This window comes from Elephantulus edwardii, unplaced genomic scaffold (assembly GCF_000299155.1).
Source record: "Elephantulus edwardii isolate Elephantulus edwardi_28Jun2011 unplaced genomic scaffold, EleEdw1.0 scaffold00138, whole genome shotgun sequence".
NCBI classification, from domain to species: Eukaryota; Metazoa; Chordata; class Mammalia; order Macroscelidea; family Macroscelididae; genus Elephantulus; species Elephantulus edwardii.
The window spans coordinates 651372-673678 of NW_006399888.1; the positions used below are offsets into that span (position 1 = coordinate 651372).

The 22307-nt window shown below is 50.5% G+C and overlaps 2 protein-coding genes across 2 annotated transcripts in view; one reads left to right on the forward strand and one right to left on the reverse strand.

Moving 5' to 3' along the window:
• Positions 1-8695, forward strand: part of ITPA (inosine triphosphatase (nucleoside triphosphate pyrophosphatase)) — a 9134-nt gene extending 439 nt beyond the window's left edge. The window contains exons 2-8 of the mRNA XM_006894256.1: positions 2178-2235; positions 2324-2388; positions 2968-3041; positions 4240-4271; positions 4678-4793; positions 7303-7379; positions 8554-8695. Of these exons, the coding sequence (XP_006894318.1) occupies positions 2178-2235; positions 2324-2388; positions 2968-3041; positions 4240-4271; positions 4678-4793; positions 7303-7379; positions 8554-8695 (564 nt within the window). The remainder of the gene's footprint in view (positions 1-2177; positions 2236-2323; positions 2389-2967; positions 3042-4239; positions 4272-4677; positions 4794-7302; positions 7380-8553) is intronic.
• Positions 8696-11203: 2508 nt separating this feature from the next.
• SLC4A11 (solute carrier family 4, sodium borate transporter, member 11) lies at positions 11204-21753 on the reverse strand. Its single transcript, XM_006894201.1, has 19 exons — positions 21723-21753; positions 19144-19296; positions 18989-19038; positions 18600-18831; positions 18432-18513; positions 18074-18197; positions 14430-14587; positions 14207-14358; positions 13991-14116; positions 13804-13917; positions 13591-13723; positions 13307-13380; positions 12692-12941; positions 12504-12610; positions 12253-12421; positions 11976-12149; positions 11693-11888; positions 11440-11609; positions 11204-11267 (listed from the first exon to the last, which is right to left on the reverse strand). Exons 1-19 carry the CDS (start codon positions 21751-21753, stop codon positions 11204-11206), a joined length of 2559 nt encoding a protein of 852 aa, XP_006894263.1.
• Between the last annotated feature and the right edge of the window lie 554 nt (positions 21754-22307).

Genomic DNA, 22307 nt, shown 5'->3' on the forward strand with positions numbered 1-22307 from the left:
CTCTCTCTCTCTCTCTCTCTCTCTCTCGGAGGGTCGGGACTGGGATTTGTGTGACAGCGGGCCTAAGGGAGTAGGGCCCCTGGACATGAGAACTGCGATGTCAGGGTCTGTGGAAGCAGAAGTAGCGGCAGGGGCCCTTAGCACCTATCCCAAAACTCACCTAATGACCAGACCCCCGAAATGAGACTCCTAAACCCCTCAGGGGCTAACTCAGAAGGGCTTGAAGAAAGTGTAGTATGGGTATCCAACTACAGCTACCCGTATTTTACTACTGGCAGAAATGTGGTCACTAACATCTTTGCGCACCTGTGAAATAGGCTGCAGAATGCGGGTCAGCATCACAGCGCGCTACTGACCGATGGCGGCTTCCTGCCCACAGTGGGCAGTGTCAGTGTAGCTAACTGGAAAGGATCTGGAGGTTGATAGCGCATCTTTGGCTTTCAGTAACACGGGGTTCCAAACCACCAGTTAGTTGTTTTTTGGTGGTTGGTTTTTTGTTATAAAAAAACAAACCCACCTCCCCATCAGCAGTTAGTTTTAATGGGAGCATTGTGTCCCTATAAGATCAGAGAAGCCTTGCTTGTAGCTTGGGTAGTGATGGCCTGTCATACATCAGCTCTGATTGGCATGCTCTAGTCAAGGTTTTGCCAAGACCAGTCAACCATAATCTAAGAGAGGAAGAGTTGGATCTCTTGTGGGGAATGAAGCATCCTACACTGAGAAACACCCGTGCAGTCCACCTGGTAGGGAGGTTTCATCTGTCCACAGTGTAGGAACCAGTGGTGTTCTGTGCCAGGCCAGTGTGGATCTTGCCACAGACCGTTAAAGTCTACTGGCCACATTATTCCCAGCAAGACTCTGTGCCAGGCGTCAAGCCCATCTCTGCCTCTGGCTGAAAAAGGTGTCCTTACTGCTTTTAAAGGAAAGGTTAGAGTGGCTAAGGGAAGCTTTTTTTGAGAAGGTAGTCTTGACTTTAGTCTACAAGAGAGCCAATTCTTTTTAAGCGTTGTACTCCACTGACAGGACAGAAAAATAGTTTTAAATGTATAAAAGAAAATGTGTATATTGCTAAGGAGATAAATTGAAATACTGAGATATTGAAATATCTCAAAAATTGAGATATTAAGATTGTCAAGATAATACAGATCTTTTTTTTTTTTACAGATCCATTTTTTATATAATAGTTAATGTTTATAAAAAAGAGCTCTGGGGAGGGGGACAAGAAAAAAAAAGTGCTCTGGTGGTGTAGTGCATTGTTTGCTTCCCTGAATTGCTAACAAAACGTTAGTGGTTCTAATCCACCAACTGCTTTTGGGTGAAAGATGGTCAGTTTCCTCTCATCTATATTTACAGCCTCAGAAACCCAGTGGAGGGACAATGTGTGTTAAAATCAGTGTCACTGATTTTATATATATATATATATATATAAATATTCATGTATATGTTTATGTATACACACACATGCATTATTGATGCCTCACATAGCTGCAACACCTTTTATTGTTTTCTTTTTTTTTAAATTTTATTATTTTTGTGTGAGTATACTGTCAAATCAGATCTGACTGGTACAGGAGGAGATCGTCCCTCCTTCCCCGGCAGAGCATCTGGTGGATTCGAACCATGCACCTCTGGGATTGCAGTTGCAGCTCCTTGCCACTAGGCCACCAGAGCTCCCCTGCAACACCTTTTATTAGTTTGCATACAGAGTTTATATACATGTGTTTCATTAAACTATCTGATTTTTAATAGGCTTACAGGTCACAGAAATGGTTATAGCTACTCTGGTGTGTTGCCTATTTTCTAATATGAAGAGATAATATATTTTGGCTGTAAGCTAGTGAAATAACTTTTTTTCGTATCTAAGTTGATAGGTCTCCTTAATTCTCTCAGGCCCCAGTAGAGAGTTCCTGGTCTGTGAGAAAGGGTACGGTTTCCATGAGAGGGGAGAAATGGTATTTGTGGGAGAGGGATGAGGAGAGAGCTTAAGTGGGGGAGGGGTAGGAGAGTGAGGAAATGGGGGAACCACACTGCTGGTCTGGGATGAAACTCACTAGCCTGACTTGGTAAGCTTTAGAGGTTTGGCAGGAGCTTTACCTGATGAGAAAGGTGGTTAACAGCTTACATAAGAGCATGGAATTGTTAACATGAAGTGATAAATATTCTTTATTTTGGAACAGGTCATTCAGATTCTAGGAGATAAGTTTCCGTGCACTTTGGTGGCTCAGAAAATTGACCGTATGTGTTTGTTTTGTTTCTTTTCAAAAGATGATTCCATTTCTCTGTTTCCCTGAGACCTGACTCTCTCTTGTTTTTCCTTGATAAGTGCCGGAGTATCAAGGAGAGCCAGATGAGATTTCCATCCAGAAGTGTCAGGAGGCATTTCGCCAGGTGCTTCCCCTGCATGCTTTCCTTTAGCCTGATGACTCCAGGGACTCAGGAAAACTATCAGTATCCCTTTAGTGCCTGCTGGAGACAGGCAGAGGGTAGCAGGGTAGGCACTTGGGACCTGCCCATGCCCAGTTGGCCTTCAAACACTACCTTCCTTTGCCAATCTTGGTTGCACACATGTTCATGTACGCACACATACACACGTCCTTTCTTTATCTCTCATGCACACACACATAACATTTTTTTTCTCTCCAAAATCTTATACATACTTTCCAGTCCTGGTGTTGTCCCATACATATCTGCTCCTGAACTCAGGCATCTCAGTGAAAATGAGAAATAGCACTTTAGTAAAAGTGAAGAATCTCTGCTTGCCTATGACTTGTCTGGAGCAAATTTCAGAACCATCCGGAGCCTTAGTGTCCCATTTCTTATAAAAAGATTAAGAGGATAGCAAAGGGAAGTTCCCCATGGACCCCCACTCATTGTTACTACAGATCCCAAGTGACCTGAGGCTTCAGGGAGGAGGGTAGAGACAGCTTTAGTCCTCAAGTCTCAGGGCTGTGTGTCCTTGTGCTGCAGGTTCAGGGACCTGTGCTGGTGGAGGATACCTGTCTGTGCTTCAGTGCCCTTGGAGGACTCCCTGGCCCCTACATGTGAGTAGTGCCCCATCACCCTGTACTCTCCACCCCTATTAGGGCTCTGGCTACAAAACCACTTCAACTTTGGAAGGATCGAATGACCTGATGTTGCAGGTCATTAACTGTCTTGGCATCACTGCCAATATTTCGGATTGTCCTTGTCCTGAGGGAGGATTAGGGGTGAGGCATGCCTTTCTTTTGTAAAGTGTGAGAATGTGATTGTGTAAGTAGATACGGGAAAGAGGACCCACTTGTTTCAGAGGTCCATTCATTGGCAGATCAGTTTCAGGAGAGAGGAAATAAGGAAATTAAGATCTGAAATGGATTTCTTTAAAACTATGCAGTGTCCTATAAACCAGGTTTACTGCTGTCAGGTTGATTCCAACTCATGGCTATTCAACACCGGATTTCTGAGTTTGTGTATCTTCACAGGAGATTGCCCGTCTTTCTCCCTTAGTGCCTAGTGGAATTGAACTGCTGCCCTTTTCTGGGTGGCCTCCTGGGACCCCCTTAAGAGGTTTTTGTCAGGGGGACATCATGCTTGGGAGGGTGGAGGAACCGCGCAAGAGAGAAAGACCCTCGATGAGATGGATCGATTCAGTGACTGGGGTAGTGGGAGTAGGTGTGTCAGAGACAGGTTGGCACAGGCTAGAAGAGGGTTCAGGGCTCTTGTACATAGGGTTGCTTTGAGTCCCAAGTGACTCAACGGCACATAACAAACAACAACAGAATATACATATCCTAATTTGAAGATGCTGGCATGGGGCTTGGGGTTACAGGTACAGCAGTTTGGCTACTTGGTTAACTTTTGAGTTACTGTTCTGTTTGCCAAGGGAATTGCACTTGTCTCCCCACTCTATTCTGCAGTCTCCGTTGCTAGCACTGAGCACTGTAGCTTTTTGATAGTCAGCAGTGTGCTTTTCACTTGAGGTTTTAAATTGCATTTTCCTAATGACCAGTGAGGTTGAAGCCTTCATTTATTTACCAGTGTTTATAAGTTTGTTTATTAGGGTTTTCCCCCCGCACCCCCAGAGTTGCCTATTTACCACCATTTCTTGTTTTACAGTTGGATATTGCTCTTCATTTTGATTTGAGACTTTATTGATAATTTCACTTTGACTGCCTTTGGGCTCTAACCCCAACAAGGTGGAAATGGTTGGTAGGAAGATCCCAGTGCTTTTGATGTTTGACCTTCTTGTCTTTTCTTTTGCAGAAAGTGGTTTCTGGAGAAGTTAAAGCCTGAAGGTATTATCCCTCTTGGTCCCTTTCCTGGACTCTGTTAGGAACTGGGGAAAAAAATAATAAACTTTTAAAAAATAAATAAAATTTAAAAAAAGATTTACAACCTTCAGCCCAGTGTGGGGTCCCCCATGAATCAGAATTGACTCGACAGCAGTGGGGCTGGTTTAAGTCATTATTCACATTCCCATGGCACTTGGGGTTGATGTTCTGATTTTTTAGCAAGGCTGTGTTTTAGCTTGTGCTGGAGGAAGGGTTCAGTTTCAAACCTTCAGTTTGAAAAAGCCTTCCATTTCAAACTCAGCATCTGCCCTGGCTTAGGCCTTGCTGGGTGCTCCCATCCCAACCCCTGGTTTGGGGGATGCTGGGTGGCACTGCCTGTGAACTTCATCCTCACTCTATCTGCCCGCAGGTCTCTACCAGCTCCTAGCTGGGTTTGAGGACAAGTCGGCCTACGCGCTCTGCACGTTTGCCCTTGCCACTGGGGATCCCAGTGAACCTGTGAGGCTGTTCAGGGGCGAGACCACGGTGAGTACTCACTTGTGTCCATCCGCCTTACCCCCATGTATCATCAGAGGGAGCTGCGACTTGTATCAGATGCTCTTAGGCCTTCAGCAGGGTCGTGGTGCAAGGCTTTTAGAACCACAGTTAGCTCCAGGGCTTTGCTAAGAGGCATTCTGGGTACTGTAGTCAGTCCTATGTTCAGTCTTGTGACCTGTTTCATCCCCCACAGCTAATGTTTCAGGAAACTTATTACTATGATGACAGCTGTTGAGGGGCTGACGTATCCAGAGTCTCTAGCACCCTGTGCCCACCTGAGAAACCAATGAAGAAACTAAAGGTGCCAACGCCCAAAGCTACATGTACAGCTCAGATTTCCCCAAGCCCCAATCTTTTTATTCAGCTACTGAGGCTGCATCTCAGCCTGAATGTTTCATGACCTTCTGACTATAGAATCTTTATTCTTCTTCTGAATTAATTTTTTCTTTGATCGCCCCCAACTTCCAGACCATAGATTAAGCAGGTTCTCAGAGTACAGGCAATCCTCCCAGTTGACCCACTGTCCCCCACACCTCACTCATTCTTTCCCAAGGACACACCACTCCGCTTAGGCCCTCTCTGGCTTCCTGCTCTGCTCAGTATAAAATCTAACTTCTGAGTCGCCACAGTGAAACAGTCTGGCTCCAGCGACTCCAGTGGGGGCATGTATACAGATGTTTCCTTTTACCCAGTTTTACATTTATAAAACTTTAACAGAAATGCCCACCATTCTTGAAAAATCGGAAGCCCAGACAGCTGGAGGCCCTGCTTGTGTGACCACATGGCAGCTACCCCACTGGTGGTCCTGTGTCACTGTGATACTACCCTTCTCTGTTGCTTCCCCACTTTGGCTACTTCCCACGATTGTTGCTTGGCCACCTTGTGTGAGGTAGCCTGTTTGTTCATCTCATTCATTCTTACCTGTGCTGAGCCCCAACTCCATCATCCTTTTTGCCATTCAGATACACCAGTCCCTCCCCATCTGCATCTGAGGATCGTGGCACCAGCACTTTGTGTGGTCAAAATGTCCTTCCCTCATTGAGGCCTGAGTGTGGCCTGCCTCTTTTTCTTGAGCTGAGCATTCTGTTTCACTTTGCATTTGATGGTCACCAATTTGTTTTCTGGCTTAATGTCAGTTTTGCTAAAGGTGATCTGTGAAGCTATTCTGAGCTTCCTGTGTCCTCAGAGCTGAAGACAGTGCCTGGCTCCTTTGTAGGTATTTGCTCAAAAAAATATTGGTTACATTAGTGAGGTTTAGCATGGTTCACATTCTAGCCTTGATTATACCTGTCCTCCTCAGCCAAAGCTCAATTTGCATTTGTGTCTGATTGATTGGGGTTTCTGTGACTGAGCCTTGTCCTTTCTCAATTCTAGGTTAGATTTTTCATTTTGACTTTCATGGCAACTGGACCCCAGTGTATGCTGTTTACATTTTCATGTTGAGATTTGCCTTCAACAGCCCAGGTTTACTGAGCTCATTCATTTACATATAGGTTACGGTTAGCACATTTAGTTGTTGGAACCTCCCTTAGCTTTGGAGAAATACAGTGTTGTTGCTGTGCGCCGTCAAGTTGGAACTGACTCATAGCTGACGCTTTAGCAGCTAGCAGATTTGAACCGCATGCCTTTGGCTTGGCAGTGCAGTTCCTTACCACAAGGCCACCAGAGCTCCCTGTGCCTGTAAATAATGGAGATCATGGAGGCATAGCTGTGAAAGCTATTTAGACATAACCAAACACTTCAAGAGAGTGGTTACAATTGACATCAGGGTTGGAGAGAGACTGAGAAAGATGGGATAAATGATGCATACTGCATTGAAACAGATGAGGGAGAAAACTGTTTAAAAGAGATATATCAGAGTCCAGAATGAAGGCTGCATAGTGGAGTGGAATTGGGGGAGGGATGGTATAATAATGAGAGATTTTTCTTTTACTTTTCAAAGAGAAGAATAAATTGGGTGTGGGGGGGGAGATTGTGCAGGGAGAAAAGTGCAAGAATGAATGAATGGAAATCCAAAGTCAAAATCTCTATAAATTCTCATTAAAATTAATTTTTTTTGAAAGTGAAAATTTAGAAAAAAATTACCAATCAATCAAAAAAAAAAGTGGTTTCAACTAGGTTTAAAGGACCATATGCAGAAATGTACTGGTAGCACGTCCTTTTGTGGCTGGTGCTCACTGTCAGGTTGTGAACTCTTCAGGGAGGTCACAGTTCCTGAGGACGCTAAACCTGAGGATGGACTGGGGAGCTGGTAGACCCATCAGAATGTGGCTCCTCTTGGCATGTAAGGGGACAGCTCTTCAACTCTACATTTTATTTAGATCTTCAGCAAGCGTTTGCAAGTTCCCAAAGATCCACATTTACAGGTGCCCAAGGTTCCATATACTCATTACTATATACAGTTTAATGAAATTTGTAAATAATGATGCCTGTTGCTTGCTGTGCTCCTAGTGCATCTTGTGCAGTGACACACCTGTTGTCCCCTTACCTGTGGCAGGGCCAAATCGTGATGCCCCGAGGCTGCCGGGACTTTGGCTGGGACCCCTGCTTTCAGCCAGATGGATATGAGCAGACGTAAGCCCCTCTGATCTCTCCCTCTGGGTGTGGGATCGAGGTGACTGTGGTCTGGGTTGGATTGGCACTCCCTGGGTGCAGGCATGCAGATATGGGCAGGGGAGGGCTTTGCATGCTTCGTTCAAGCTGAGAGTGGCTCTGCTGGGGTGGGTAGAAGGAATCTGGATGGCTCTGTCGCCATGGAAGAGGCAGCCGGGTGTAACAGGAGGCCTGGACCTGGCTGCAGCATACCCTGGTGCCTGTGTGATTCTGGTGGTATCTTCTCTCTAGCTTTGGCTCATAAACCAAGCAGTTTTGTGGGATTTGTTTACTGACCCTTCGTTGTCTAGTTTAGAAAAATTATGTTAGCAGTTTTGCAGCCTCCAGTGGGCATGGCATTTTTTTACCCCCACTGTGCCACGTGTTCTTGGAATTCACAGTAACCACCCTTAACTGCATGAGACACATCAGCCAGTGTTGAAATCAGAGGCCTTTGGAAGCATGGCCTGAGGCCTCTCTCAATAGGCAGGCAGCTGTGAAACAGTGTTGAAGAACGTTCTCTGATGACAGAAATAGTCTGTGTCAGCACTATCTAAGATGCTAGTCACGTGTTGAGCACTTAAAATGTGGCTCACGTGGCTGAGGAATTGAGTTAGCTCCATTTTAAATCCTTTAAAAATGTCTTTGTGGCTAGTGGCTACTGCAGTCAGGACCTTCATGTCTCCATTGCATGGATGAGGTTTAGATTCTCAGGTTACTGAGGTCCTGGTATGGAGGACAGGCCACCAGCCTGCTGTCCAGGTCCCTGCCTCCAGGCATTGAGGAGGCTGCTGTGTTTGCTCTATCAGGCCCTGTCAACAATGACAAAGCTGGTCAAACACCAAGCTCTTCCTCTGTCCTCAGCTTTACTTACTGAGTTTTGGAGACACTAGAGCAGTTTAATGTTCTTCAATTTGAAGTGTTAATGATAGGGACCCCAGCTTTGCTCTCAGTGAGATAGATTTACACAGTGGCTCAGCGTGGGGGTGACATGAGGATGGTACAGGATGCGGGGATGCTGTGGGTCACAGTTGACCTAACAATAGTCCTACGGGTCCATTAAGTCCCAGGGGACTCCTTGAATGTGGGGCTCTAGTGAGGTTCACACCCTCCCTGGCCCTGAACCCCCTTCTCTGAGCTCCTGCTTGTCCTCTAGGTACGCTGAGATGCCCAAGGCTGAGAAGAACACCATCTCCCATCGCTTCCGGGCTTTGTGTGAACTGCAGAAATACTTCAGCAGCTTGAGTCTTCCCGGATCAGGACCCAGTGCGTCAGGCCAGGGATCAGGCGAGGGCTAGCCTGAAACCACCCGTCAGCCGGCACCCCTTGGGTCTTTCTTTAGGGCTGCTGATCTTGGAGAACACTGAGGTGGCGTCCTTTGTGGGGCACTGGTGCTGCTTGGAGAAATGGTGGGTGAGAGCCACCATTCTCTGTAGCTAAGAGATGTTTCTCCTGAGCCCTCTTTGACTGGTGGCAGGAAGCCTTCAAGGAAGCAGCATTGCATCTTGGGGTGGTCATGTGGCCTGCCGGTTGGGGTATTCCATCTTTTCCACTTGCAGTCCTTAATCTTTAATTCTCCAAGTCTCAGAAGATGAGCTGACCTTTCCCATTGCAGGGCCTGCTGTGTACCCTTTGTCTTTGTGGCTTGGCTCAAGGGGGCTGAGGCAATGTGGAATGTCCAGTGCTTTTGCATTAATGCTATTTTATTGAAAGCAGCTAAAATAATGGTTTATGATTAGAAATCCAAGTTCTCATGACTTTGTGTTTGTATCTGTCAGGATAGGGTGTGAGTCCTTGACTCTGGTGGGGTTGACGTGCCATGTGTGCGCCCCAGGGTGTCAGGTCTCTGGGGAGGCCAGGGTCAGAAACCCTAACTACCTGCATTGTTCTGCGGAGCCTGGAGAAGAGACTTCAGGACCCTGTGTCTTCTCTTGCTGTCCCACTCCTGGTAGGAGGTGCCCAGTGTGCATGACACAAAAACCTGTTGTGTGTGTGGCAGGAGGGCGCTTGACTGCTGGGGAAGAATGAGGGGTTCCCCAGGCTTCTGTCTGTGCTCACAAGCAACTCTAAAGAGCTCCGTTTGCAGTCCTGGCAAGATGGCTCAGGGCTTGAGATTAAACTGTTGCGGGAACTGTCTCCTCTGCTAAGCTGAGGGAGCTCTGGTAAAGTCTTGTAGTTAATGGTGTTGCTAACTCAGAGGCTGCATGTCTCTGGCAGTTTGAATCCACCAAGCTCCTCGGGAGAAAGGTGGTTGGTCATTCTCCCATTGCCACTTACAGCATCAGAACCTGACTGAGGTTTGCCAGAACTCACTTTATAGCATTGAGAGTGAACGGAATGGAATTAATGCACTTGGGTAAGGGAGGTGCCAGTGCATATATCAGCTTCCTCAGAGTGCTTTCCTTGGGGGCGTGTCACACCTGTAGGGGATTATTTGTCAGGGTGTGAGCCCGCTTGTTCGGGTCATCTCCTCCTCCCCTCCAGTCACCCAGGCCATCACGGATCAGAACATCCCTGTGGGTGGCTCTGCAGCACAGAAATTCTCAACTTTAATTACCCACCTGAGACCACCTTTGTGCTTGCCCCCATTAGCTCAGGGAAGAACTGCTTGGAGGGTGCAGCTGGCCTGCCTGTCCCTCCGTACTCTTCCATGTTAGTGCCCAGAGAACCCGATCATCTACTGCCTCTGCCAGCCCAGCCTCTGCCTCGCCAAGTCTCCCAAGTGTGGAGTGGCTGGTGATTCGAGCTTGCAGTTCTGATTCTCCGAGGAGTCTGGTGCAGCATTTCTTGCTGTCCCTGTTGTCTTTTTTGGACAAGGTACCTGTCTAGGCTTAGCCCTTTGTTAGGAAGCTGTCCTAGATGTAGGCAGTGTTTTCCATTACTGTGGTTTATGGTGTTTGTGGAGCTTCTGTCATGTCTGTGCACCGGGTGCGATGGTTGCTGCTGCTGCGCTCCCTCCCAGATGTGCTCAGAGGACATGCCTCTGACACCAGACCCCTGCTCCCTGATCGTGTCATCTTGTGCTCTTGCCACTCATCATATGCCCAGGCCAGAAATATGGCACCTTCTCCCTCCAGATCATCCCCAATGCCTTGCTATTATAGGGGATTGCCCCACTTCTCCCTCTGCACTGTCACTCCATCTCTGCCCTAGTCTCAGTCAAAACTGCCAGTACCTATCAGACATCCTTCCATCCAGCTCATAAGCCGCTTTTATCTGATCGAGTCCCTGATCTCTCTAGTACAGGTGGCTCACTCGCCCAAGCAGCCAGGTCTCCCCAGTCACAAACCCCACCCTCCCCAGACCTTTACACTTGCTGTTCCTGGGACATTTCTGGGAGTCCCATCCTCTCAGTTCTTTTGCCTTCCCTGCCAGACAGCACAGCACACTGCAGGGACAGCCTCTACCCTGAGGGACTGGTGAGGACCTCCCACACTCCCTGGGGTGCTCCCTTTCCCTACTTCCCCTGCCTTGAGGGGCTGAGGTGGGGCAGCAGGCTTAGAGGTGACACAGAGCGCATAGAAACAGGAACTTTATTCTCTAAAATGCGTATAGCGGGTTCCTTACACAATCAAGGAAATGGCTTCACTCTCAGGCATGCACTCTTTTATCAAAAGAAAATCTGTCCTGCTTAGTTCTGCCCTGGGCGGAAGCTGCCCTGAGCAGCGGTACGACCCAAAACTTCCCGTGACCTGTGACCGGGGAGAAGGCTGGGCACACACTAGTGCGCCCACTCTGCTGGGGTTGGGGGTGCCCACAGTCAGAGCTGGCCTGGGAGGCGGCAGGGGGCATGGTGGGTCAGGGCCTTAGTGCTCAGCGTCCATGGCGTCCAGGTACTTGGCTTCAATGATTCGGGGCAGCAGGTTGTAGCTGGCGGAGTTGGGAAAGAGCCAAAGGGTGAGCCCTGGATCCAGGAAGCAGTGGGCATTCCCCAAACTCACCCACTGGTTAACTGGACACCTGCGCCCCCAACCAGCCCACTCTCACCCAAAGGCCGGGACTTCATCCTGCCCACTGTCCCCACCCGTGGGGGACCCCGTACCGGATGGGGATCATGACAATCATGATGAGGGGGAAGATCATCTTCATGTAGGGCAAGGGGCTCATGCCGAAGAAGCAGAGCAGCAGCAGTTGCAGGAACTGCAGGCCTGTGAAGTAGTGGATCTTCCTCTGTGGCACCCTCCGCACGTAGTGAGTGGGTGGGTAGGCGGTCTGCGGTGGCAGGGACCGGGGGTCAGCTGGGGGCCCTACCAACTGTACCCCTGGCCCGCCGCTCCCCTGGGCCCTGCCTGCACCTGCTCCTTGAGCAGCAGGGCCACACGCTCGAAGAGCTGGTTACAGTCGATGGAGGTGAGGGCGATGTAGAGGAAGAGGCCGTACAGCACAGGCTTGGGGATCCACCGCAGCGGGAAGGGCAGGAGCAGCAGCGACAGGCCCACCAGGATGCTGGCCCCCAGTGCCGTCAGCCGGGTCTCCTTCACACTCACGATCCTGCAGAGTGCCCGGGGTGGGGAAGATCACCTCGGGGGGAGGGCTTGTGTGCTGCACCCCCCATCACCCCCCAGGCTTCACACTCACGTCTCATGGATGTGCCCGTACTCCACACGCTCCTCCACGCAGGCCAGGGCCCGCACGTGCAGCGGCGAGTGGGGGTAGGCTGCGTGGATCCAGGGCAGCCCCAACAGAGACAGCGCGGTGTTGATGAGGGCGACCAGCAGGAGGTCCCAGTGGTAGGCAGTGCCTTTCACCAGCCTGTGGCAGATAGCCAGCCAGTAGCCAATGGTTCCAACCTAGGCCCCCTGCAGGGCTCGGAACTCCCGCCCCATCTCGGCAGCTCTGGTGGTGGGGGGGGTACCTGTTTTCAGGTGCATTAGCCAAGGCGGCCACCAGGTTCTGCTCAATGAAGAAGAGCATGGAGAGCAGGAAGCCCAGACCCATGGTGCTGCTGATGGCCCCCAGGGACAGCCGGTCCATCTGTGCTAGCTGGAACAGGTTCTGGCTGGGGTTGTAGCGGAACTTGCTCACTATGGGGGGAGCACAGACTTCTCAGTCCTGACACCCCTTCCTTCCTCAGAGGGCCCCTGCACCCACCCATTCCTCACTCACTCTCTATATCCTGGAAGCCGTAGGAGGTGAGGAGAGAGAAGGTGAGCACCGCAATGGGCAGGGCCAGGTCTGACAGGATCTCCCGCACGTACGGATGCAGGTAGGGACTGCGGACAAAGGAAGCGTCAGCAGCCACCTGGGAGCTGTGGGTTCCGTCCACAACCCGCACCCCCCCACGTGCCCCTCACCGCCTCTTAAACTGGTACAAGGTGTAGCCCAGCCAGAGCGTGCCCAGCATGACCAGGAGGCTGAGCACGGCGGTGTCCCGGCCGGCGTGCATGTGGCTGGCGTGCGTGGTCAGCCCCGGCGGGCTGGTCAGGAGGCTGGCGTTGAGGTCAGCGTGGAAGGTGGTGTTGAGGCCTGGCAGGCTCATGAGGGACACAGACTTCCCAGTGTAGTAGTTGCTGGAGTGGTGGCCATAGTAGTATTTCCTGAAGACTATGGATACAGGCCGGCTGACAGGCCTCAGCCATCTGGGCTCTGGGAGATGGGGGGCCCCAGCTTCCTCCTAGATAATGGGGTAGGGGGCCCTGAGGGGAAGTGGGTGGGGTGCTGTGGGAAGGGGGAAGAGAAGCCCTGAAGGGAGGTGGGGGAAAACTGGGAAGGTAGAGAAGGAAAGCCCCCCCAGCGCCCCCTCCCAAAACAACCCTGGCTGAGTGCCTCTGTCCCCAGCTGAGGTCTCACCTGTCCTCTAAGACATGCGGCCACTACTCTGCCAAGTCACCCCCTCCTTGACCACACTGCTCTGCCCCATGACACCCTCTAAGGAGTAGGTGGCATGTAGCCATCCACTGTTTACTCACTTTTGACCATGCCCTTAACAGCATCTACCACAAATGTGATGGAGATGAACAAGGCAATGATCTCCTCTGTTGACCTGCAGGGAGTGAACGTGCCTCATGAGACAGGCTGTGTTGAGGGGAGGATTCCCTGAGCCCCAGGACCTTCCCAATGCGTCCTCCCAGCCCCTTGGGGTGAATAGATGAGAAGCCCCATCTTCTCTAGGGTGGCAGGGCCTTGGAGGCTGACCCCAGCCCTCTTCTCCCTCCTGCTTGAGGGTCCTGGTAACTCAGAATGTCCATGTCACCTCTTAAAGACCTTCATGAGCAGGCTGAGGTTGAAGAAGGCATAAAGCCCCAGGAAGAAGCTGTTCCACAGGCCTGTCCACGCATAGAAGGCTTTGAAGTCCAGCTTATAGTCGTCACAGATACCCTGGATCACTGCAGGCAGCAGGCAAGGGTGGGGTCAGGATGCGGAGCGAGGGCCCTGAGCTCCACTGTCCCCTCAGCCCCCAAAGCACCTTGGATGTAGAGAGCGAGGGGTGCGGTGGTCAGTAGCACCACTAGCGGCTGCCCAGAGAAGAGCGCGTATAGGAGGCTCCCGATGCTCTGACCAGCCACGGTCTTCTGCACGTCTGTGGGGGTGGGGAGGTCAGGGGGGCACTGCGGTCCTGGGCCCAACCCAGCACCCACCCTTAAGTCCCTCACCAATTGCTCCTTTCGTGTTCTCATCATTGAGGGAGCCAAAGGCGATGGTGGGCAGGAGACAGGCAAAATAGAGGAATATGGTGGTGGTGATGTATTTGCCCACAGCTTTGTGGTCCCCAATGATGCCTGGGGTGGGAGGGACAGGAGGATTGCTGAGAATGCAGGCCACCCAAAAGGCTAGAATCTGGGGGGGACCCAAGCCACGAGCCTATGTACCGTCAGTAAAGTCCAGTGCGTACATGGGGAACCTCCGGGCGATGTCCTCGCGGATGCCCTTCCCTATAGACAGGAAGTCCTTGCACTGTGGGGATTGGAGAGGTTGAGTGACTGTGGGGCCTGCCGAGTCACAGCCCCTATCCGGCCCAGGCCTGCCTTGTGCTGCACCTGCGGGGCCTTGCTGATGGAGTGTACACTGGGCTGCTTCGTGCAGGAGCTGCGCCAGTGCTGGCTGGTGATGGTGAGCAGGTACCGCTGGTGCACCAGGGCCTCCTTGAACTCCTCCACCGTGCGGGTCTCCAGGAGCTTCTGGCGGAAGGTGATGTCTGAGAACATGGTGGCGAATGTGCGGCCCACTTCCGTTGCTGTTTTGGTGCTTTTCTAGGGGAGAAGGGAAGCAGAGTCAGGCCCATGGGGACACCTCCCCTCACTGCACAGTGAGGTCCCTAAGTGGGTGGAAGCCACCACTGCCACTGATGGGACCTTCTGATATTAACTCAGATACCAGTCTAAGCAACACACTCAGGTAATGACGGATCATATAGCCTCAGTGGTGAAGAAAACATTTCCCCACCTACCACCTGAAACAGCAGCATCTACTCATTTACTTAATCTCCATGAGTCCTGGTCCGTCAGAATAGTAACATCATTTGGTGCTCAGTGACTAACCTAGAGGTTGACAGTTCAAACCCACCTGCCCACCAGCACCAAGGTGGAAAGGCCTGGCTGTTTATGTCCTTAAAAGGTGGTGGTGGTTGTTATTTACTGTTGAATAGGAACTGACTCATAGCTAACGCTGCAGCAGGTTTTCAGACGCAGAGGATGGCACAGGAGGAAACTGCACATCTTTCTCCAACGGGGCATCTGGTGGATTCGAACTGCATGTCTTTGGGCTTGGAACACAATTCCATACCTTTGAGCCACCTGACTCATATGCCAAGAAAAGCCAATGGAGTGAGCAGCTGATAGAACACAAGGATTGTCAGACTTGACAACAGTGGGATTTTCTTTGGTTTCTCCAAGCGCTGGCCTTTTCCCCATGTACCAGCAGATGGGCCCTACCCATAAATTCAGAATTCTGCTTCCATACAGCCACTGTCTTGCCTCACAAGCCGAGGCCCCTGGGAGCAGGATCTGTCCCTTTATATTTCCTAAACTATGGGCTCCGTTCTCAAGAGTCCTGTTTCAGAACTGGCTGATCTGTTCAAAAGCTCCCAGAGATTGTCAGTTGTCATTCCCTCGGGCCCACGAGCTGCTACCGCTGTAAGATAAGCCTCTTCTCTCACCAAGAGGCTTCCACATAGCGAGGTTCCCAGCTTGTCTATGAAATCCCTGGGAGGATGCGGAAGAATGGCAAGTGCATCACCACGGAATGTTCTGCGCTACAGGAAGAGCAGAGCTTCCACTCCTTAGCCATCAGGTGCACCTACTGATTTTCTTCCAAATTGAATAGGAAGATGGGAAATAAAGAGTAACTCTCTGGGCCAAACCTAATAAACCATTCTTGAGCCAAGTGACCAAAGTCAGCATCAGTTCTCGTAAATCAAGGAAATTCTGATGACCCCGTGGGTAAGGAGTTGTGCCGGGAACCCCAAGACAGGTGTTTGACCCCACCAGCTGCTCCTCAAGAGAAAGATGGGCAATCTTCTGTGGGATTTACAGCCTCTGAAACCCTCTGGAGGTTCAGCTATGAACCAGTCTCCACTCTACAGCAGTGCTTTTTGAATATATCCTTCATATGATAACTTCTGTATGTTCCTCAGAATTGTCATAACCTTGTTTTAATCATGAGCACAACATCAGACAGATTCCAACAGTGGCGCAGCCTACAAATTACCTGACCACCTCAATTTATCAAGCTCAACAAAAAACAAGTGTGAAAACTGCCGCAGTTCCAAAGGGCCCAGAGATGTGGCAACTACATGTAAAAGTCACAAAAACAAAACGTGTGTGAACTGTGCATGGGTCTGCTCTGTAAATGTTCACACAAACCATAATGAAAACTTTACAAATAAATAAATGGAATGTGGTATTTGGATGGAGTTGTGGAACACAAAAGGGACACATGAAAATCGAGGATATTTTAATCGACTTGTTCTATACTTTCAAGTAGGAATCGACCCAGCTAACACTTCAGCAGGTTTTCAGAGGCAGTAAATCGCATGAGAGGAGACCGCCCATTTTTCTACCACAGATGGTGGACTGAACTGACTACCTTTGTGTTGGCAGTGCAAGTCCTTACCACTAGGCCACCAGAGCACCCTGTCAACATTGCTGTTGTGTACTACAGAGTTAGAACTGACCTATAGCTGATTCTCCAGCAAGTTTACAGAGGCAGTAAATCACACAGGAGTTGACTGCCTTTCTTTCTCCAGGGGAGCAGCTGGTGAATTTGAACCACATACCTGTGTACTGGAAGCAGAATTCCTTAGCTCTAAGCCACCAAAGTTCATGTAAACATCAGTTCATTCATTATAATAAACGTACCACAGCTATGCAAGGTATTAATAACAGGGAAAAAAGAATGCATGATAGAAACAGCTCATTTTTTTTTAAAAGTCCAAAATAGTTTTGAAATGTCTCTGATAGAGAACTGGTACCTAGAATAAGAACCCTTAAAACTCAACATTCAGTGGAGTTCTGCTGGAGAAGGAGGGGTAATCTCCTCCTGTAGCAGTCAGATCCGATTTGATGGTACATACATGAAAAAGAATAAAAAAATAAAATTTAAAAATAAAAAAAACCCTTCAACATTCAAAACCAATTAAAAAGTGAACAAAAGACATTTCACCTGTACAACAGGCAGTTGTACAAAAGGAAAGTAAGCACATGAAAATACGTTCGGATGCTCAAGACCCCCATCCACTGTCTTCATGTCGCTTCTGGTTCCCAGGGACCCTCCCCCAGTTTTTTGAGGCTGTAAATTTTTGCAGGAGGAGACTTTCCATCTCATCCCTGAGTCAACACCATCCATCACTACTTAAGTTTTTGTACACCTGTCAGAATGGTTTAAAAAATAGTGATATGAGGGAGCTCTGGTAGCCTAGTGTCAAGAAGCCGCACTGCAATCCCAGAGGCATGTGGTTCAAACCCACGAGATGCTCTGCTGGAGAAGGAGCGACAATCTCTTCGTGTACAAGTCAGATCTGATTTGACTGTACGCACACAAAAAATAATAAATAAAAATTTTTTAAGAAAAGTGATATGTGAGAGATTGTGTGATGAAAAAGTCTGTCTTGGCTGTGGTAGTGGACACAGATATACATGTAATAAATGACACCGAGCTAGAAAAAAAATAAGTCTTTGGCAGGACATTCCTGCAGCACCCCTTGTTGGTCAGAAAGAGCCCAAAGAGGGGGTGCTGTGCCAAGCTGTAAATCTAGACTAGAGGTAGAGAAGAAGCATCAAGAAGTCAATGAAACTTTCATGATAATTATTTTCCTTAAAAGGCTCCCCATATTGTACCTGCTTCAAGCAAACAAAAGCCAAAGCCTTTGATCAGATAGGGGTGATGTAGCACACAAAGGGGTGGGAGTCCTTGGCTAGCAAATCATAAAGCCAGCCAACTAAGTCAAGAGTACGAGGAGCCCAAGAAAAAAACCACTGTGTCTGAAAAATAGTTAAGTTTGTTTTTTCTAGTTAAGAAGGCAGCATAATCTTTAGGCATTCTCTTGGGGATTTGGGGTGGGGAATGACACACAGCTACTGGCTGTCCTCACAGAGACCCAGTCAGGGTGAGAATGAGGCTCTTTGTCCTCAGAACTAGGTGAACCCCCAACATTTGGAAGAAACAACCCCAAGGAGAGAGCAGGGTAATGCGGAACCCTCCTCCCCAGGAACCTGTGGCACCCGAGGGTCCCCACTCACCATCTTGGGTGGGGACAGCACCAGGATCACAAACCGCACCTCACAAGAATTCTCTCCCCAGTTCTGTGGGCGAACCAGGCGGCTGATGCACACGTGCCGCTTCTGTAGGGCCTTCACAGTACAGCTGGCGGGGACAGGTGGGCACACAGAACACAGCTGTCACCCGTGGGACCTGGGAATCTTTCTACTCAGCCCCAGTGATCCCAGGGAGAAAAAGAACTAGGTAGGAGGGCTCAGACCCTCTCCCCGCCCCACACCCCAGAATGATCGGGTGAGCCGTCGCTGATGGGCCAGCTTGCCTCTGCAGGCCCCCACGTGCCGTGTGGCCGACTCTGGTGGCTGTGGCCTCGCAACTCACATGATGCAGAGCCACGACTGCTGGTACTGCAGCCCCGTGGCTGTGGCCGTGACCCCCTGGATGGTATCCGAGAGCATGTGGACTGTGGACATAGTGGAGGCGGGGGACGTCAGGCGGCCAGCCAGCCCACCTCCCCATCCTCCTGCCCCCTTGCTGGATGGGCCTCACCGTTCCCCTCCAGGGGGGCCTCTGCATCAGTAAAGAGCATGCTCATGAGCAGATCGAGGTTGGAGCCGGGCTCGGCGTGGTTGGGATCCCTGGAGAAGCGCAGCAGCATGGCCCGCAGCACGTCATCGAGGGACGTGGCGGTCTCGTTCAGGATGATGCTGGCCTGTGCCAGGAAGTCCTCCACATCACGGTGTGCCCGGATCTCTTCCTCGAAGTTCTTTAACTTCAGATACTGCAGGAACCCCAGGCATCGAGAACCACATGAGTGGAATGACCCACCAGCACTGCCTGAGTCCCTTGGTGCTCCCTGGCACTCAGGCCAGGGAAGAGGGGAGTGGCAGGAGGACCAGGGAAGCACCTACCTCCACCCCCAACACCCAGACACTCACCTTGCGGGAGATGTGCAGGAGCACGCAGCCGCCAGATGCTTCATTCTCAGCTGGAAAAGAGAGGAGCACTCAGGATGCCGCTTCACCTCCGGAGGTCTCTCCTGGTGGAATGGGGCCACCCCTGCCATGCCCTCTGCCCACCATAGTCCTCATACCAGTCTGAGACGGGTGCATATCCATGTTGACGTTGACAAAGAAACGGATACTCTCTCCAGACATAACAGAGGAGTTGATGGTGTCGAAGGCTTCATCCCCCAGGTTCTCTTCACAGGCTTCAGAGATATCATTTGGGTCACACGGGAGATAACCTGGAGCCCCAACCATCACCAAGAGAGACGCCAAAGGGTTGGGGTACCACTACTGCATATCATAGGGAGGTGCCTCAAGGCCAAGGGGGCAGAGAGGTCCCTGTGCTGTGTGCTGTGCCCGGACTCTGAATGAGGGAGCCCTGGGCACCCTCATATCCCGGCCCAGGATGACTGGCACTTCATGCCTGATGATCTCCAACCTCTTTCATCTGTGCTGTTCTGACCATGAGCTACTCACACACTGATTAATGTAAGAGTTTCTGGCTCTTTGTTCTTCCTAAAGGGGTCCAAGGGAAGAAAGAACCAATCCCCCTCACCCTTAGTGGGAGAGAATCTTAGAGCTCTTTCAATGAGGCCATGTGGCTGAGAGACAGACCTGGGAAGCAGTTCAAGCACAAAAACAGAGCCAGTGACAGGTCTGGGCCTCCAGACCTCCTTCCAGCCTTGGCTCCGTCACGCACTACTTATCCCACTGGCAGGTAAGAGACATGTCATGATGTCCTTGGTGTGCAGAACCCTAAGTCAGAGCCCCTCTCAACACCTCTCAAATTCTACCCAGCACAGGCTCCCTCCGATAGGGAACACTTCTGGGTAACACGTAAACTCCTCTCTTCCCAAGCCCTACAGTGGCTCCTGCAGTCTTTAGGGTCAGAGGCTGAGCCAATCCTCTCCTAACTCTGGCTCCTGGGGCCCAGTTCTGCTCCCCACCTCCATTCAATCTTTAGGCTAGTTATTCAGCAGTCCAAGTCCACAGTGGCTCTGTCTCCCAAGTTAAAGGTTTTTTCCCCTTGAAGATCTTTCCCAAGGTCCATGGACAACCCTCCTCAGGGTCCAGGGCACTCCCTAGTGTTGTTGTTGTGAGATGCCATTGAGTCAAGTACGACTCATAGCAAACCTATAAACAACAGATCTGAATCCTGTCCTATCCTGTGCCACCCTCACTATACTAACAGCTACGAAGTCTGTTATATTAAAAACTTGAGATACATTATAAATGGGCACTACTTTGTGACAAACACCAAAGCATGATTATTATTACCATGATGTTATTACGTTAAAGACCTTTTAATGCTTTTATGCGTAGAAAGATACAGGATATACTGAAACTGTCATTAGATACAAATCACACTTAATTGCCCCAACTTAGACTTAATGACAGATTTAGGAATGGAGCTTGTAATCTGGGGACTGCCACATTCAGTTAATAACTCGGTGGGAAAAACATCCTGAGAATATCTATCTTCCTCTGGGAAGCCAGTGGGAGCCTTGGCCTCACTCCTGATCCAGCCAGCACCTCTTCTTCCTGACTGCTTTGGGGCTCCCTGGGGTCCGTTACTCTTGGGTACCCCCAGGACAGAGGACCCTACATCCCAGGTGCCACCAACGTCTGGCAAACACCTGTACAGGGACAGGGAACGGTCAGCAACATGCCTCCACCTGCCGGCCGTGACTCACCCTGACTCACTTCCATCCACACCCACCGGTTTCCTCTGCACATCCCAGGCCCTGATGTTCCCCTAATTGTCTTGTGCTTGGCTAGAGCCCTTTCTACAGGAGAGGCTGGGGTCGACACAACAAGGTCCCCCTGGACTAGTGACCCCAGGCTTACACTGCACCCAGAGAACAGATGTTCCCCTTGCTATTTTTGTTGTAGAGATCACGTCCATCGCAAATTCCCCACCACCATCCCATACAGGCTGCTCCAACCTCCCCTCTGCTGGGCTCCCAGCACTGCCTCCACACTCCCCCTGGGCTCTGCCCTTTCCTGGGCTTAGTTATAGCTTCCCTAATTAAAGTCTTGCCCTTGTATCCCCTCCCACATCCTACAACCCCGTCACACAGCTAACCTGCACACCAGGAACCTGGCACACGAGGGAATCCATAGCCTAGGGACCCTGGGCTAAGAGCATATCACCATTATGACCAAGTACTATCCTGTCAAGCTTCTCTCTAATGGTCAGGACCTCATGGACAGTGAGTTCAGAGCCAGCCCAGAGACACCACAGGAGAGCTACATGGAGAAAGTGGGGAAAACTTGGTCACAGGGACATTATGTTCTTTAACACAACTGTGGCAGCCTGCGCTCATGACACTGGGCGGAGACTGAGGGAAACGGTACATATAGGATGGGCAGAAAACCAAGGCATTGGAACAATGAGTGTGAATCAGAGAGTATCAGATGGTTCACAAAGCCCAAGAGGTGCAGCCTCCCTCCCAGGACCACAGGACCAGCCTGTGTCCCTCCTCAGCTCTGCCCTTGCTGCCAACTCCTGTGGGTAAGAAGCAAAGTTCTCTCAGCACGAGTTGAGAACATGAGTTCACAGCAGCCAATGGCTGGGTAGGCCAGGACCCCTAAAGCCTTAAGACCAAGTAAAGCTTGTTTACTTGTTCTCCCCTCCCCACACACACACCTGGAATGCACTCACCTACATCCTCAAGGTGCCCGTTGTGAGACATGGTGGACGAGAATGCTGCAAGGGAAGCCAAAGAATGTCACCAGTCCATGGGCCAATTCTGAGAAGCTGCACCCCCACCCCACCCCTGCTGACCCCTCCTCCTAGGCAGCCAATCCAGAACATCCTGGGAACAAAAAGGAGCCCCTGGGGCCAGTGCCAGTCTCCGGAGGGGGCACGGGCAGGACCAGGGGAAATCAGCCTGAGGTTAAGTTCCTTAGCATGTGCCAGGGGCTGCTCAGGTAGGCAAGGGGGCAGGAGGGGGGCTGTCCTCAGAAGGCTTGACCATCGAGGTTTTTTACAGTAACCAGGCCAGAAAGGCTGGGCGGACCGTGTGTCTTTCTCTTGCTTCTCCGCTGCCAAGCCCAGTTCCTAAACTGAGGCCCTGCCGGCTCCAGAAAGTCTGTCCCCTTGGGCACATCACTCTGAGAAGGTACAGCTCTCTCCTGAAGATCAGGCTCCCGAAGGAGAGGAGGTACAGCTCTCTCCTGAAGATCAGGCTCCTGAAGGAGAGGAGGTACAGCTCTCTCCTGAAGATCAGGCTCCTGAAGGAGAGGA

Coding starts and splice junctions, on each gene's coding strand:
- SLC4A11 (XM_006894201.1), bottom strand. CDS start 21,753: ATGTCTCACAACGGGCACCTTGAGGATGTAG. Junction 13,724..13,803: donor CCTCGCTCTCTACATCCAAG/GTGCTTTGGGGG, acceptor TGCTGCCTGCAG/TGATCCAGGGTATCTGTGAC. Junction 12,422..12,503: donor CGGCTTCCAGGATATAGAGA/GTGAGTGAGGAA, acceptor CTCCCCCCATAG/TGAGCAAGTTCCGCTACAAC.